This window comes from Tiliqua scincoides, chromosome 3, assembly GCF_035046505.1.
Source record: "Tiliqua scincoides isolate rTilSci1 chromosome 3, rTilSci1.hap2, whole genome shotgun sequence".
NCBI lineage: Eukaryota > Metazoa > Chordata > Lepidosauria > Squamata > Scincidae > Tiliqua > Tiliqua scincoides.
In genome coordinates, this window is record NC_089823.1 from 201,692,851 (window position 1) to 201,709,024 (window position 16,174).

The following is a 16,174-nucleotide window of genomic DNA, read 5'->3' on the forward strand; positions in this document are numbered from 1 at the left end:
AAATAGAAAACTAGTTGTGGGAATTGGTCTTTGTGGTATTTAGTACCCATATTCCCCTCATTATATGTTATGACCCTAAGATTTGGTAGGAGCTATCCAATACTGACTACAATGTTTTAAATGTACTTGTTTTATTTTGTTTCAGCTTTGCTTCTGATGTGTGAGCAACCTTGGGGACTTTTCTTTTGGCAGAAAGTTAGCATGTATGTTTTAAGATTAAAGAAATGAATATTCTTAGATACTCTGTTAATGCTGTTAGAAGATTTCAGTGATGGATAAGTCATAGTGGACTCTATTTGGTGCACCTGGTGAGTTGCTTGTATAACCCTAGCCCCGGGGCCAAAGCTTTGTGGTAGAGTACAGATTGCAGAAATCACCAGAAAGGACAAACACAGCTTGCAGGTCAGCCCTTGATATCTGCAGGAGATCTGCTCCCAGAGCTTCTGCAGATACCAAACCCATAGATACTGAGATCCACAGAGGAGGGCCCTCAGAGGACCTCTGGACATGGCTGGAAGTGTTCTGAGGCGCAGGGAGGTGAAAAACCAAACATGTGTGGCCTCCCTGTGCTTCAGAAGGCCTGCTGGAGCCTTCTAAAAGGCACTTCTGCTTTAGCAAAAAAACAGAAGTGTTTTTCTGAAGGCTCCAGCAGGCCCTCTGAGGCACAGGGACACCACGTGCGGCGTACCCGCATCTCTGAAGACCGACAGAACACATCTGGGAGGTCCTCTGAGGGGCTCCATTGTGGGCTTGCGATCTACAGTGAATCAAATTCACACATCACAAACCCACCAATGATGTGGACCCACTGTACTTGTTTTTCTCAGTCTATCATACATGTTCATGAAATTTATCTCTTCTTAAGAGAGAATTTCTTAATGCATGTTGAGATTTTCTGGCCTGGCTGGGTCTGATCAATATCAGAATGGTTCATTTGTGCATGTTATTTATTTCCTACAAGCTGCTTCATGTACCATTGAAATTGGGGGGGGGGGGGCTATCCTGTAAGCCTGAGGAAGTGACAAGTTTTCTGCATCATGGTAGGATTTCACAATAAAGATTTCAGCAAATAAGAAATGTTCACTCACTGGTACATATGTTCTTTGTGCATGTAACCACACAGTCTAAGGACCAAAGTCTACAAGGCATATCAAGCCATGCAGTAAAACAGTAGCAGCTTGCAGAATGACATTTCCAGTGCTTTAAGGCAGTGGGTTTTTGCAGTGTTTTGTATTAAATAAAGCATGAAAACACAGAGCAACAGAGCACAGTGCGCAATCAGAGCTCTTCACTTGCACGCACTTTCTTCCAGTGTGAATAAATACTGATTGCCAAAAGGTTCATTGGTATGCATTTTGGGGCCTAACCGACTCACAGCACGTTTGTGACCCTCCTGGGCTGGCGCAAGGGACTTGCGCCAGCCCAAGGGCGCCTCAGGAACATGCCCAAAAACTCTCATCTATGCTCATTTTAATGCAAAGTACTAATTAAAGATGGTGTGCATACATCAGTATGGTAATTGAGTGGTGGATGAGGACCAGGGAGACTCAGTTTAATTCCTTACTTCTCTGCAAAGTTCACTGGGTGACCTTAGGCAGGGCCAGCAGCACCTTGGTGGGGGCCTTTGGGTACAAATCCTGTGCTGGTCCTATTTGTATGCATGCATACCAAGCTATCCTGTTCTCCAGCTTAGAAGCCAGGCAAGCAGGCAGATGGAAGGAGAACTCTCTCTCATACCATGGCTGCGGTGGTGGTGTGCAGGATTCTTCTCCATATTTGAGCTTGTTGCCTGGCTTCAGGGCAGGAGATGGTAGAATTCTCCATCGTAGTGCCTGCTTCTCCCCACTCCTATCACTTGGTAGTCCTTCTGTGGCTTAGTGGGCGATAGGGAAGGACACATTCAATGCAGTACTCTGTCTTCCTTCCCAGGTGCTGGTCATTTTAAAAAATCCCAGATGCTGTGTCAGGACTAGGGCATCTGGCAATTTAAAAAATGGCTGACACCAAGAACAATGACAGACCACTGCAGCTTTGGCTCCCTTTCCTATCATCCTGTAATGCCACAGCATACTTGTTGGGTGAGTTGTGGGGAGAAGCAGTAGGGTAGGTGAGGAATGGCCAGGCACAGACACGTGCCCTGTCCGTGGCCTGGGCCCTTAGGCCAGTTTGGACATGTGACACCAGCCTGCCGTTAGGACAGTTAGGGTGCAATCCTAATCCACTTTCCAGCACTGACATAAAGGCAATGCAACTCCAGGATAAGAGAGCAAAACTTCCCTTACTTTGAGGAGGCCTCCGTGAGTGACACCCAACCAGGGTGCAGCACATGTCACATTGGCACCGCTATGACAGTGTTGGAAAGTTGGTTAGGATTGGGCCTTACTGTTTCACTGCCCAATTCTAATCTGCAATGGAACAGCCAGGCCGCATGGTTAGGGGCAGGTATCCAGCGCAGGTTAGGAGCAGGCTGGAGATAATCTCAGAGTAAGGAGATATCCCCTTACCCTATGTAACACTGCAACCTGCGTATTGGGCTATTCAGATCTGTGCCAGCTATTTAGCAGGCACAAATCTGAGCAGCCTGTGTAGGGCTGCCAGGGATGGGGATTAGGATACAGCATGCGTTGTCACCACAAATCCCACATCCCAGTCTGCCCTTTCCCACCCCAAAACGCCCCCTCCCTACCCCCGGAATGCCCTCCCACCACCCTCTTCCTGCACTACCTGGCACAAATCTACCTGCCTTGGTCAGTGCAGGAACAGAATCTGGCATCAGAAGGCTGGTGCACGTCCTTATACCAGTGCTATCTGCTCCTAAGTTGGCACAAACATACTTTATGGCATGTTTGTGACACCCTGGAGCCAGTGCAGGGGGCTTGCACCACTTGAGCCTGACCTTAGGATTGTGCTCTTAATGTACCTCACAAGGTTGTTGTGAAGGTAAAATGAAAACACTTCATGGGCACCTTAAGGAAAAGGTGAAAATAAATGTTACAAATACGATCTATAACATGATCATTCAACGATTCAGAAAATCAGTCACAGCAATCCCACAGGAGAAGGGTTTTGATTAGATAAAAAGGGCTCTGTACCCACATGTCAAAGAAGCAGTGTAAAGCTGGGAACAGAAATATCTGCAAGGAATTTTAAAAACACTGGTGAGTGCTGAGTGTTCAGAGTACAACTGGGATAATCACCACAGGCAGTTGTGTAGCTAATGAACATGTTGCCCGGTGCAGAGCTCAAAATGATGCCCCAGAAGTGATGTCACAACCAGAAGTGACATTGCACCCAGGCTTTTTAAAAAGTGCAAATTGAGGGGAAAACCAGCCTCCTCCCCCTAGCAGTTCATCATCCACTTGATCTGCCATCTCCCCCCAGCCAGTGGCATAGCTAAGGCATCTATCTGCTACGTGGAATCAAGGAAGATTTTGTAGCCCCTTCCCCAATGACAAAATCAAATTTAATTAAGTAAATAAATAAAAAGTGTGCCCCTTATTGGTTAGGGACACTGTGCTGGGGTGAAGAGGGATGGCTATTCTCTCCCTGCTAAACATAAGAGGAGCACCACTTGAAAAAGTGCCTCTTTACCAGTTAGCAGGAGTAGCTGTATTATGATACATGGAAATAAGAGCTGACTCATATTAACAACTTATCAGTTCCATGCAGTATCATAATAACATCTCATTGGCTCTCAGAACAATCAGTCTCATAGGTCAGTTTTGAGTTAAGGATATTCACTTTTTGTTCCTTAAGGCAGTTGTGTTTTCGTTTTCTGGTTAATTGGCCATATCTTTTGATGAAATAAAGATATTCAAATGAGGTTTGTTTTATTGCATTCTGCATTAAATATCCTTTCCAATGATATATAACATGATGGTATTATTTGTACATACCAAGATTGTCACAATTTTGGCCACTAGTGTCAAGTTCAGCTTGTTGCCCCCCTAAAACTTGTTGCCCGGTGTGACTGCTACCCCCTTAGCTATGCCACTGACTACAGACCCAATCTCAGTATCTGGGAGGGGGTTCCATTCCAGAACCCCCTCCAGGTACAAAAATCTGCAGATACCAAGGTCCCCATTTAAATGGTTTTAAAAAAGAAAAAAGTGCAAATATATATTTTCCTACCTATGCAAGGTCAAACTGTATGTTTTTCAGGTTTTAGGGCTATTTTTAGCCCTAAAAGATTAATTTCCAGGTTTACCCCAGAATGCATTCGTATAGATGCGATCTACTGCATTCAGCCACTAGACGGGCTGAATGTAATAGAATGTAATAGGTGTGGTCTTCAGCTTGCATTTACATGGCCAACTTCGATGTCACTCCTTAATGAGAACTTTTTCTGAAGATCAACTCTTACTGATACACATGTATTTTTAGTCTAAAGAAGCCAAATATAAATCTATTAAATGAGGCACCTCATTTTGAAAATTACATCATTACATAATTTTCAAAAATTGTAAATGGTTTTCAAGAATGACTGTTTTGGGAGATCAGCATGGGCACATTTTAAGACACAGTGATCGATCAATAGGTGGAACTAGTTGACCGTATTCAGCTGGCACAGTTTCTCATGGAAACAACAACATACTACCAAAACACACTACATTGAATTCTTATCGTTGTAGGCTAGCAGCCCCAAGACATGAGGAATTAAAAAGCAGGTTTCATTTGACAGATCATCAGAAAACAGGTCAGTATAAGCAAAACCAAGCCATGCCAAGCCATTTGTCGTTGGGTGTTTCAGGTACAGAAATAAACTGAAAGAAAGGAAAAGAGAATTAGCAACTTCATATTTGAAATGGGCAGATGTGTCCAGGGAGAAATCAGATACAATCCCAACTGTGTTTAAGTGCTGTATTATAGCAAGTATTGTTTCAGTAAAAATCACAGGAAGAGCTTGTATTATGGGGTTGGAAAGACTGTGAGAATAATTTATCAAACTCCTGCAGTTGAATAAGGATGACTTAGCCATGTCTGACAGATGCCTACCCAACTTTTTTTGTTTAAATTAAAACACTCCTAATCAAATCAGCCCTCTGTTTTTTCTTGACATATTTTAATATACCTTCTTCAGTGTAACGTATGTTAGCCTATAAGACACACCCAAAATTTCCTCTGCGGTGCCAAATTCTGATTATACCAAAATTCCTGTTTTAATTCGTTGCTAATGTACAAGTTATCAACATTTTGCTTGCCTGCATTTGACATCTGAATGCCTCTTGTTGTTATGATGAAATCTCAGCATATCTTGAGTTATCCAGGTATTAGGTTCTATAATGCACGTTTACTAAGATATCAGAAGGGCTTTGTACAGATACTGCGTGAGCTAATTTAAAGACCAACCCTGCTGTCACTGGATTGAGAAAGACTATTAGTGCTCTTTATAATTATGCTAGTATTATACTTAATCATGAAAAGGTTTTTCCATCTGTACAGAGAAAATGAAACCCTTAGAGTTGTGACACACACAAAAACCCACCACAACAAGTTGTTTCTCAGTCACACATTTGACATTACAGTCAACCCTTGATTTAATGGACTAGTAGGGAGAAGGGGAGTTTGATAATGCAGAAAGTTTGTTAAATTTGAATTCATGGAAGTCAACTGAGATGCTCATGTGCAAAAATATTTGACTTGTTTTTTTAATGAAACAGAAAATGTATGTTGTTTCCTAAGCCTGTTAAAACCAAGGTCCATGAAACTGAAGGTTCACTATATTTATTTATTATTTCAGAAGCACACAGGTGCCAGAATAAGATTCACAAGGAAGCTTTTTGTGGGATGCGTCTCTGACCATTATTCCATTCAGCTAACTGAAGATCATGATATTCAGTAGATGGTCAATTGAGATGAAAATGTATGTTACTCACTTATAATTATGATAAGAATGATCGCACATACTACACCCAAGATGATCATCATCTAGAGAAAAGAAAATAGAGAAAAGTTACCCTTGTCTGTGCCATTAGAGGGCTGCTTGCTTTCTCCCAACACATGTACTTCAGATCGTCCTGACAGCAAATGTGTACCACTGTTAAAAGGAGCACGTTTTATTTTTATCTTGCATGGCCAAGATATCCGATGCCAGGCAGGACACGATCTGTGCACTCTGAAATTTGGATTTTTGTTTTGCAATTATTATTAAGAATATTTATATACTGTTTTTCAACAAAAAAGTAGTCCACAAAGCAGTTTCCATAGCGCCATCAATTCTTTCTCAAGTATACATCTCAAGTACACAATATTTGACAATTTCTCAAATAATGTTAAAAACAGGCTGAAATGTTAGCAGCCGAAGCAAGATGGAGACGTGAAAGACTTTTCCAACATTATGGTCCTTGGGGCCAAGAATTAATTAGAAATGGAAAAGCTCCAAAAGCTGACCTGTAGTACAACAGGTTGAAAGTGCCAGGCATCTAGTCCTTTTATCTTTTTTTAGTTTTTTTAATTGATTGATTTATACAGTGGGCTCCCTATATCTGTGGATTTGGGACCCATGGATTTCATTATCCACTAGTCCCTGAACCTGCAGGTCGAATTCACATGGACCCTCCAGAGGTGAGGGGAGGTGGAAGGGGAAGCCCTTCCTGGCCCTCTGAAGACCTTTTTAGGGCCTTAAAACATCACTTCCAGTTTTTACAAAAAACCAGAAGTGACCTTCTAAGGCCTCCCAGAGACCACACACACAGAAAGGATAACCTTACAGTGGCTGAGAGGAAAGGTTAATTGCAGAACAAAAGTAATGTTAGTAGATTGACCTAGAGAACATCATGGCTCAGAGATCTAAATGGATAGTTCTGCTCATGGCAGACTTCTCTTGGGGGCCATATTGCTTTGAGCAACAGACACATCAGCAGCAATCTCTGGGCTCCCCCATACAGTTACCCACCAAACTCCTGTTAGGTCTCCATATTTGCAAGCTCGCTGATGTGGTGTAATTCAGTATTTTGTTAATTTCTTGATATTGCTGCTCCCTGAATTTGGAAGATATCTTGCAGATCCACCACATATGATAAAAAGAATCATGAGCAGCTCACCAATGTAGTGAAGAGTCTTGCATATGTGATGAAATTTAGAGGAGTAATGTAGAAGTTTTAAGACTAGTCTTCATTTTTTAGATAACAATGGTGGTTGTTCTTGTCATGTAGTAAATCAGATTCTTATACTATAACAGTGGTTCCCAAACTTTGGGTCAGGACCTACTGGTAGGTTGTGAGCTGATTTTGTGAGTCGCCAAAGAGTGATGGACAGATCGGATAACTAATTGACTCTTCTATTGTATACCCAACATCCACTTCCTGCTTTCCTTGCAGATGAGCCAGATATTTCAACAGGATATATTAACTAAAGTATTTATATACGGATATTAGAAACCAATAATTTATTTTCTCAAATTCAGTAAGGGTCCAATAGCTTATTATACAACTGTAAACACTTGCTTAAAAATGCTTAATTTGGTGGATCTGGAACCAATTTACTTTTACAGCACTTAGTTTCGCTGAAATCTGTTTACCTGAAATTGGGTACCTTCAAAGGTATGTGCAACTCAGAATGTGCCTTGGGTTTCCCATTGCTGTTCATTGCTGAAGTTGTGAATAGAGAGAGAGTCTATAATATGGAGTAGATAGTAATGAAACTGATTGATCTAATGGGGGAATAAGATAGGACCTTGCAGCACCCCACAAGTCAAAGCCAGGGTGCTGAATAGGCATCCCCCAGCACTACCATCTGGGACCTGTTGGCCAAGAAAGAGTGGAACCACCAGAAAATGGTGCCTCCCAGTGGTATAGCTAAGTTGGTGCAGGGGTAGCAGTTGCTCAGGACAACAAGCTTTTGGGGGGCAACAAGCTGAGCTTGACACTAGTGACCAAAATTGTGAAAACCTTGTTATGTATGAATAATACCATCATGTTATATATCATTGGAAAGGTAATTTAATGCGGAATGCAATGAAACAAACCACATTGGAATATCTGTATTCTATCAAAGGTTATGGCCAATTAACCAGAAAATGAAAAGACAACTGCCAAATGGAACAAAAAGTGGATTTTCTTAACTCAAAGGGGACCTCTGAGACTGATGGTTCTGAGAACCAATGAGATGTTATTATGATACAGCATGGAACCAATAAAATGTTAATATGAATCAGTTCTCATTTCCAGGTATCATAATACAACTACACCTGCTAACGGGGTAAAGACGCACCTTTTCAAGCGGAGCTCCTCTTATATTTAGCAGGAAGAGAATAATTGTCCCTCTTCATTCCAGCACAGTGTGTCTCTAACCAATAAGGGGCACACTTTTTATTTATTTACTTAATTAAATTTGATTTTGTCATTGGGGGAGGGGCTACAAAAACGTCTTTGACCCCAGGTAGTATATAGATGCCTTAGCAATGTCACTGACGGGGGAGGCGGCAGAGCAAGTGGATAGCAAGCTTCCGGGGGGGGGGGAGAAGGCAGCTTTCCCCCCAATTTTAATTTTTTAAAAGCCCAGGAGTGATGACACTTCCAGCTATGACATCACTTCCGGGACATCATTTTGAGCTCGGCACCGGGTTACACGATCGGTCTGGGCTACGCCACAGGTGGCTCCAATTCCCAGTTCATCCAACCATACAAGATGTCTACCATGGCCAATGGTGTTGAGCACCGTGGCAGCAGCTTAATGGCATAAAAGCTTCTGGGGAGTTAAAAACTGTCCAAAATACAGAAAAATAGGGGAAAATAGAGAAAAACACAGGGAAAAATACAGAGAACTCATCAAAGCCCAACTTTGCTCCTCCCGCTCATCAATGACTTAGCTTTCCCCTCCCTCACATTCCTTTTTCTCACTGTCTCCCTCTTCCTTTTCCAATCCAGGAGGAGAAGAAGAAAGAGAAGCAGTGAAGACTTGAAGATGGACAGTGAAGATTGACCCTTAACAATCTGCTGCCTGATGCAGCATCAACTGATAGCTTCAGTTGGCCGCAAGGATGGGCCAGCCCTGCTACAGGCATTAACAGCATTCAGGGACAGACAGGGCAAGCTGAGAAATAAAGAGTCAAGTTAACCTTGTAATAGTTCTACTTCACAGCAAAGCATTTTACCTTACAATTTTTCCACCAGTATTTCCTCTTCAGCTTGGCTGCACTTGTTTCAAACTGCGAGGCACCGGCTTGCAAGGCATCCGCCCGGTTGTCAAGTTCTGAAAGCTTCTGATCTCTTTCTAGGACCTTATCCACATTGACGCGAATTATGTCCACCACCTGAAATTGGCATAACCAATTAGTGAGCCTATCTGAAAAACGCTGGAGTGGCATTTACCCACCGAGCACTTGGAAAAGTGTGCGGGAATGATTGATAAGATAGAACAGGGGTGCCCAAACCCTGGCCCTGGGGCCACGCGGCCCTCGAGGACTCCCAATGCAGCCCTCAGGGAGCCTCCAGTCTCCAATGAGCCTCTGGCCCTCCAGAGATTTGCTGGAGCCCACACTGGCCCAACGCAACTACTCTCAGCATGAGGGCGACTGTTTGACCTCTTGCATGAGCTGTGGGATGAGGGCTTCCTCCACTGCTTGCTGTTTCACATCTGTGATGCAGTAGCGGCAGCAAAGGAAAGGCCAGCCTTGCTTTGTGCAAGGCCTTTTATGGGCCTTGAGCTATTGCAAGACCTTCATTCCTTCATATAAGTTCATCTTTAATATATACATTTATGTAAACTTATGTAAATTTATTCAAATTTTAAATATAAATTAATTCTTTTTTTCCCCTGGTCCCCGACACAGTGTCAGAGAGATGATGTGGCCCTCCTGCCAAAAACTTTGGACACCTCTGAGAAGTTACAAAGTAGGGGGAGGAACACTGCAGCAAACAATAAGGTGAATCTGTAAAAGTGCTAGAGAGGATGGAGTTATTTATTGGTAGAAGCATTCCAAATTATTATCATGCCTAGCACATTTTAAATATGCAGGTTGCATGCAGAGCATTATGCTTGCTGAAGCCACTTTCCCCACACCCTTCTCCCTACTTAAGCCACTGAGGCCCTCCCCTCACCCAAGTCTCTGCTGAGGGTCAAGTGACATTCTCAAAAGGAGGGAGGGCACCAGGATGCAAGTCTCCTGATGTCTTGCCTGCTCCTGGAGGCATCTGGTAGGCCACTGTGAGATACAGGAGGCTGGACTAGATGGACTTTTGGCCTGATCTAGTTGGGCTTTTCTTATGTTCTCTCCTTCCACTTCAGGCATCTCACATCACATACCATGTAACTGCTTGTCGGATTTAAAAAAGGGGATCTAGATATATAAGCAGAGTTATAAAGCAGAAGGTGCTTTTCCCTGAAGCAACCCACCAACCCTTGCTAGATTCCTGCTAAGAAGAAACTTGCACAGGCCTCCACAAAGCGTGCAAACAGTGTCATGCCTTTTCAAGCCTCTCTCTCCAAAATTGCCAGAAAAGGGGGGGGGTGAGGTTTCTAGGGGCACAAAAGTGTTCATGAAAATCGATTCCTCGTTTTGGTGATCTCTATTCAGTAATGGCAACAATGACACCTTAGAAGGCTAGCAATATTATTTTGGCACAAGCTTTTTTTCACTGTGGCAGAACAAAATAAAATAATTAGCAGTCAATGTGGTGCAGAACTCTTGATTATTTTTGCCACAACAAAGTAGCATAACTACCCTCTGGAATTCATGTACAGTAACGGATTTCTATGATGTGGGTGTTGAGTGCCACCTATAGGTTAAGTTTAGTGTGGCAACACATTGCATTTTCAAAGAGTCTTCAGCAGATAACCTTCTTCAGGCAGTAAATGCACAGTTGACTTGTGTTTCTTCTGCAGGATCAAGGTTTCCCCTGGAAATGGTTCCATCGCAGAGATCTGGAATTTTTCTAAAATTCAAATTACAATATTTTGCAAGAAATTGAGTACAAAGACAATATGCAATAGGACAGGTAAAGGGAGCTCCTGTACTTTACTCCAATGAGAACTGCCTCCAGGCCTGATATGCCTTGTCTTTGGATCACTCAACCCAAGTACCAGAGTGTTTTTGGTAACTATACGATTACAGTACTTTAGCTGTCTTCTTTGTTCGGTCCTCTCAATCTGCCTTAAAGACTATCTTTTAAGGCAGAAGGGAGACAGAGAGAACTGCACAGAAAACCTGGTACAGCAGCTACCTTCCTCACTGGTGCACATATGCACCTATCAGGAAGTGAGAGTACACTACACAGAACAACAGCAATGCTCACAGCTCGCTATCCTACACCGCTGGAGCCACGCCAAAACAACGCCCACTGCCAAAATGGTGTCCACAAAGTATACTTGTTCCCTTACCCATAGGTAAACCTTGTTGGGTTTTTGGCATCCCAGGCTTGAGATTGTTATTCGCCAGGATGTGGCAGGAGGCCCCAATAACTGGGCCTGGTGTGAAACAATCTGTAAAGCAGCATAGCTGATGCAATCAACTGCACCTGCTGCAGGTGGGAGCCATGTGACCTGGGAGGATGAGTGCTGAGTCCCGTAGGCTATGGTGGAGTGGTGCAATGCACCACTGGGCAGCCAATCAGAGTGGGTCACAAGACCATCTTGTGACTATGAGGTCGCCCTACTCTGATTGGCTGGCCCCATTATATAGGGGGCAAGCACAGACACCAAGGTGTGGGTTGTTGTGGTGGAGTTTCTGTGTGACGTGCTGCTGGTTTGTGTACTGACTTGGACTGCCTTATCATGACTGTGACCTGCTGTATCCCTGACTTCTGGACCGTATGACTGACTACTCTTCTGCCAGCTCCCTTTACCAATACAAGCTTCTGCAACAAACAAGCCTGCGTCTGCTTCTTTGGCTCTGTTTGGGATTGCCTGCTTCTTGTGCTGTCTCCCTATGCTCCCGTGCCACTCTGCTATCGGGAAAGCAAGGGCTATCCTCCCCTGCTGACCTGACAAACCTCTGTGGCCTGGAGAGGTTCATTTGGACCTGGTGTTCCATGCTGCATGATCAGATCCAGGAAGAGGATTAGGATATTGTTGGTGGTGGTGCCACCACTCCCACCCCACTCCCAGGACCTGAACCACCTTTACCTGCCCTCTCCCCTCCCCATTCCACACTCCTGCCACCCTTCCACCTCTTCTGCTGACTTACTTTAGTTGTACAGTGGTGGGAGACAGGTTATCATTGGCAGGAAGGTACAGGTCTTCCCATTGGCACTGCTGGCAATGTGGTAATTAGTGCGCTGATGGAGTGCCTTTTGCAACTGACGCTGACTGCTTTATGGCAGTCAGTGCTAGTGGAGCTCAAGGAATGAGGATGTGTGGTAAGTGTAGGATTGGGCCCGTAGTCTATCACTTAGTGCTCACCCCAGGCGTATGGCAAATTCAAAGCTAGCTTAAGATTGTTCTACATTCACTCTTTGAATCCTAGTCCTGAAACCTACAGATATAAACAAATGTAAACTGTTCAGTGCTTAGCTCACCTCATTCACTTGAGCCTGTGTCTGTTGCAGCCTCCGATTGCTAGTCACATTGGTCTGGAGAGGAGCTTCTCCTGGTCCGGAACTGGGAACACCTCCAGCACCTTGAGAATGAGTTGGTGCTGACCTATGTTAGAAACACAGCAAAGTTTGCAAACATTTGTCAGAAATATCTTCAGTTTCCATTATGGAACCTTTCATGTACACAGTTCAACAGCAGCAAACTTATTAAGTTATGGCCCACGTGCCCTGTAGCACGCGGGCAGTCATGATGACTGTATGTAACCATGTTTTAGAGGCAGCCTATCCTGGAACGTGCTGGAATCCCTAGCATGTATGCACTGCTGAAACAGAGACGCCTGCGTTGGCTCGGTCATGTCGTGAGAATGGATGATGGCTGGATCCCAAAGGATCTCCTCTATGGAGAACTCGTGCAAGGAAAGCACCCTACAGGTAGACCACAGCTGCAATACAAGGACATCTGCAAGAGGGATCTGAAGGCCTTAGGAGTGGACCTCAACAAATGGGAAACCCTGGCCTCTGAGCGGCCCGCTTGGAGGCAGGCTGTGCAGCATGGCCTTTCCCAGTTTGAAGAGACACTTGGCCAACAGTCTGAGGCAAAGAGGCAAAGAAGGAAGGCCCATAGCCAGGGAGACAGACCAGGGACAGACTGCACTTGCTCCCGGTGTGGAAGGGATTGTCACTCCCGGATTGGCCTTCTCAGCCACACTAGACGCTGTTCCAGAACCACCTTTCAGAGCGTGATACCATAGTCTTTCGAGACTGAAGGTTGCCAACATCCCTGAATCCCACTTGCAAGAGAGTATCTTGTCTGCTTGCTTCCAGAGACACCTAGCTGGACTAAATGGCTGATCCAGCAAGGCTTTTCTTGTGTTATTAAAAGATACACTACCAGGGAGGCAACAAGTGGCTGTATTTTCTGGAGATCTTCCACTTTGAGAACTGTGGGTACAAATTAAGAACAGTTACTTGGAAATTGCCAAAGGCCAATCAGTTTATGGCTTATCAGTCTCCTCTGGTTCGTGGGCCCTCCTGTAATGAAAACCTATTATATTAACAGATATTTAATTGTTCTGTTATTGTTAATTTATTTATTGTTCTGCCAGATGCTTGCAACTCATTACATACAGATTGCCATCTCTGTAGTACAAAGTATATCAGTTGGCTGCCAAGATTGTAATGATTTATCATTCAGCATATAGCTAGTGATACTGAATGCTAGCATAGCATGCCATATGCACAGCTCAGTTAAAAGGAGCAGAGGTGAGGGTTTACAGTTGGCTTATCATCTGCTTGAGATGCTTCTAAGGCTGCAATCCAATCCACACTGTCCTGGGAGTAAGCCTCACTGAGTATAATGGGACTTACTTCTGAGTTGACCTGCATAGGATTAGGCTCTCCATGTCCAGACTTCACCCCCAACTTGCCATAGGGGTTTCATACACATTCTGTACCAGCAATTAAGGCAACATGCAGTGCAACCCTATACATGCTTATCCAGAAGTGAGTTCCACTATGTTCTGTGGGACTTACTCCCAGGTAAGTACAGTATGATTAAGATTGCAGCCTAAATGATGTCATCGCCAGTTACTTCTGGATTGGGAGACCAGACAATACAAGACAAATGCTGGAAGAGACTCAGGATAGACAGGAAGGCTCTTTTGGGCATGCTGCAGCTCTGCGCACTGAGTCGAGCCTCCTATTGCTACTTGCCGTGTTGCATTGTTGGTCTTACTGCCAGGCCGTGGGGGTCTGGAGGTTTCACACGTGCCACCAGGCACCACCTCAAGTACCACCAGTGGTACACTAGATGGGTCACGAGCTTATTTCAGTTGGGTCCCCATTCATTTCAATGTGTATTTTATTTTTAATGTGTTAGACTTGATGCAAACATGGTATATGACTGCGTTTGGGGAAACGTTGGATCTATCCTTTTAACAGGCTACTATGTAAATGCTTTTAACCATGAGAGTCAATGGACCTTACACCTGGGTAAGTGTGGATAGGACTGCAGCCTTTGGGATGTTTGGGGAATTTTTTAAAAACAGATCAGCAACTGCTTGGGAGAGTTAGCAAGGTTCTTTATTTTAAATAAATGTTTAAACTTATACTAATGGTAAACTTTTAATTTATTTACTTAGATTTGATTCTGTCATATGGGGGTGTTAAAAATTTTCCTGCTTGAGGATGTCACTTCCTGCCAAGACATCACTTTCAGGTTGATGACATCACTTCTGGTGGATCCTGACAGAATGTCATTCTAAAACGTGGGTCCCAGTGTTAAAAAGTTTGAGGATCACTGCACTACATCATCCAGAGGGCTCGGTTTTCATCAATGAAAATTAAAAGGGCTCAAATCATGGTTCTGGCAGGGAGGTGGTGTGACATACTGTGCTCCATATCACTGTTTATGTCACAAAATTAATCTAATATGTATTTGTGTGGCTCTTGTACAGCCACACTACACGGCCATGGCAGTTGAAGTGAATGTGTTATGCAGGAAAAACACCACATTTTCTCTGGTACTTGGGTATAATGTAAAAAGATACTTCTTGTCTCACTGTTCCAGAACTCTACTGAATATGCATACCTATGGAAATGTTACTAACAGCTTGAATTGCATAAAATGCTTTGCAAATTGCAAAAAGCTTGCCACACAACCTCACTTTCAGATGTGAAACAATAAAAGCAATACTGTATATTTTTTGGTAGCCAGTTGCCAAGGTGACACGGTACTTTTAAAGTGGAAAGTAACACTGTATTGTTCAGGAGAAAAGGAAGGACCAGGGTTGATATGCCTTCATTTTTATTTACTGAACTTGATTTGGCATACCTTCTTTGAAAGTGGTCCAACACCTGACCACATTTACTGTGTAACAAAAACATCACCACAGTAACACACTGATGGTGCCCATCCATATTTTCATTAAAACATTGCAAACAATAATAATAATAATAATAAAACTTTATTTTTATCCCACCCTTCTCCCAAAAAGGGACCCAGGGCGGCTAACAACATATAAAACAAATTAAAACATAATTTCACAGATAAAAACAGATTAAAAAACACATTAGCAGAACCCATAAAAACAGTAGTCAGAAGAGTCAGAATAAAAGAGCATAAAACAGCAGTTCTTAGAGGAATCGGGCCTGTAAAAAAGCAACTAAAAGATATATAAAAGATGTTAAAAAGGCCAGAACGTCAGAAGGCTTGGTTAAACAACAAGGTCTTCAGGCCTCGCCGAAAGGACTCAAGAGAGGGAGCCATTCTCAAGTCAAGGGGAAGGGAGTTCCACAACGTTGGTGCCACTACTGAGAAGGCCCTATTTCTTGCCGCCGCCCCACGTACCTCCTTAGGCGGCGGCACTTGTAAAAAGGCCTTCTCTGATGACCTGAGAGGATGAGCCGGATTGTATGGGAGTAGGCGATCTCTAAGATAACCTGGCCCAGAGCAGTATAGGGCTTTAAAGGTCAAAACCAGCACCTTGAATTGGGCCCGGAAACGAACGGGCAGCCAATGTAGCCCCCGGAGAAGCGGGCTGACAGAGTCAAACCGCCTAGCTCCAGTGACCACATGGGCCGCCGCATTCTGCACTAATTGCAGTTTCCGAACCGTCTTCAGGGGCAGCCCCACATAAAGCGCGTTACAATAATCTAACCTCGATGTCACCGTAGCATGGATCACCGTGGCCAGGTCTGCA

At 43.8% G+C, this 16,174-nt stretch overlaps 1 protein-coding gene across 1 annotated transcript; it reads right to left on the bottom strand.

Moving 5' to 3' along the window:
- Positions 1-5,868: 5,868 nt before the first annotated feature.
- Positions 5,869-12,722, bottom strand: LOC136645268 (vesicle-associated membrane protein 2-like). Its single transcript, XM_066621505.1, has 4 exons — positions 12,697-12,722; positions 12,456-12,579; positions 9,095-9,253; positions 5,869-5,928 (listed from the first exon to the last, which is right to left on the bottom strand). Exons 1-4 carry the CDS (start codon positions 12,720-12,722, stop codon positions 5,869-5,871), a joined length of 369 nt encoding a protein of 122 aa, XP_066477602.1.
- Between the last annotated feature and the right edge of the window lie 3,452 nt (positions 12,723-16,174).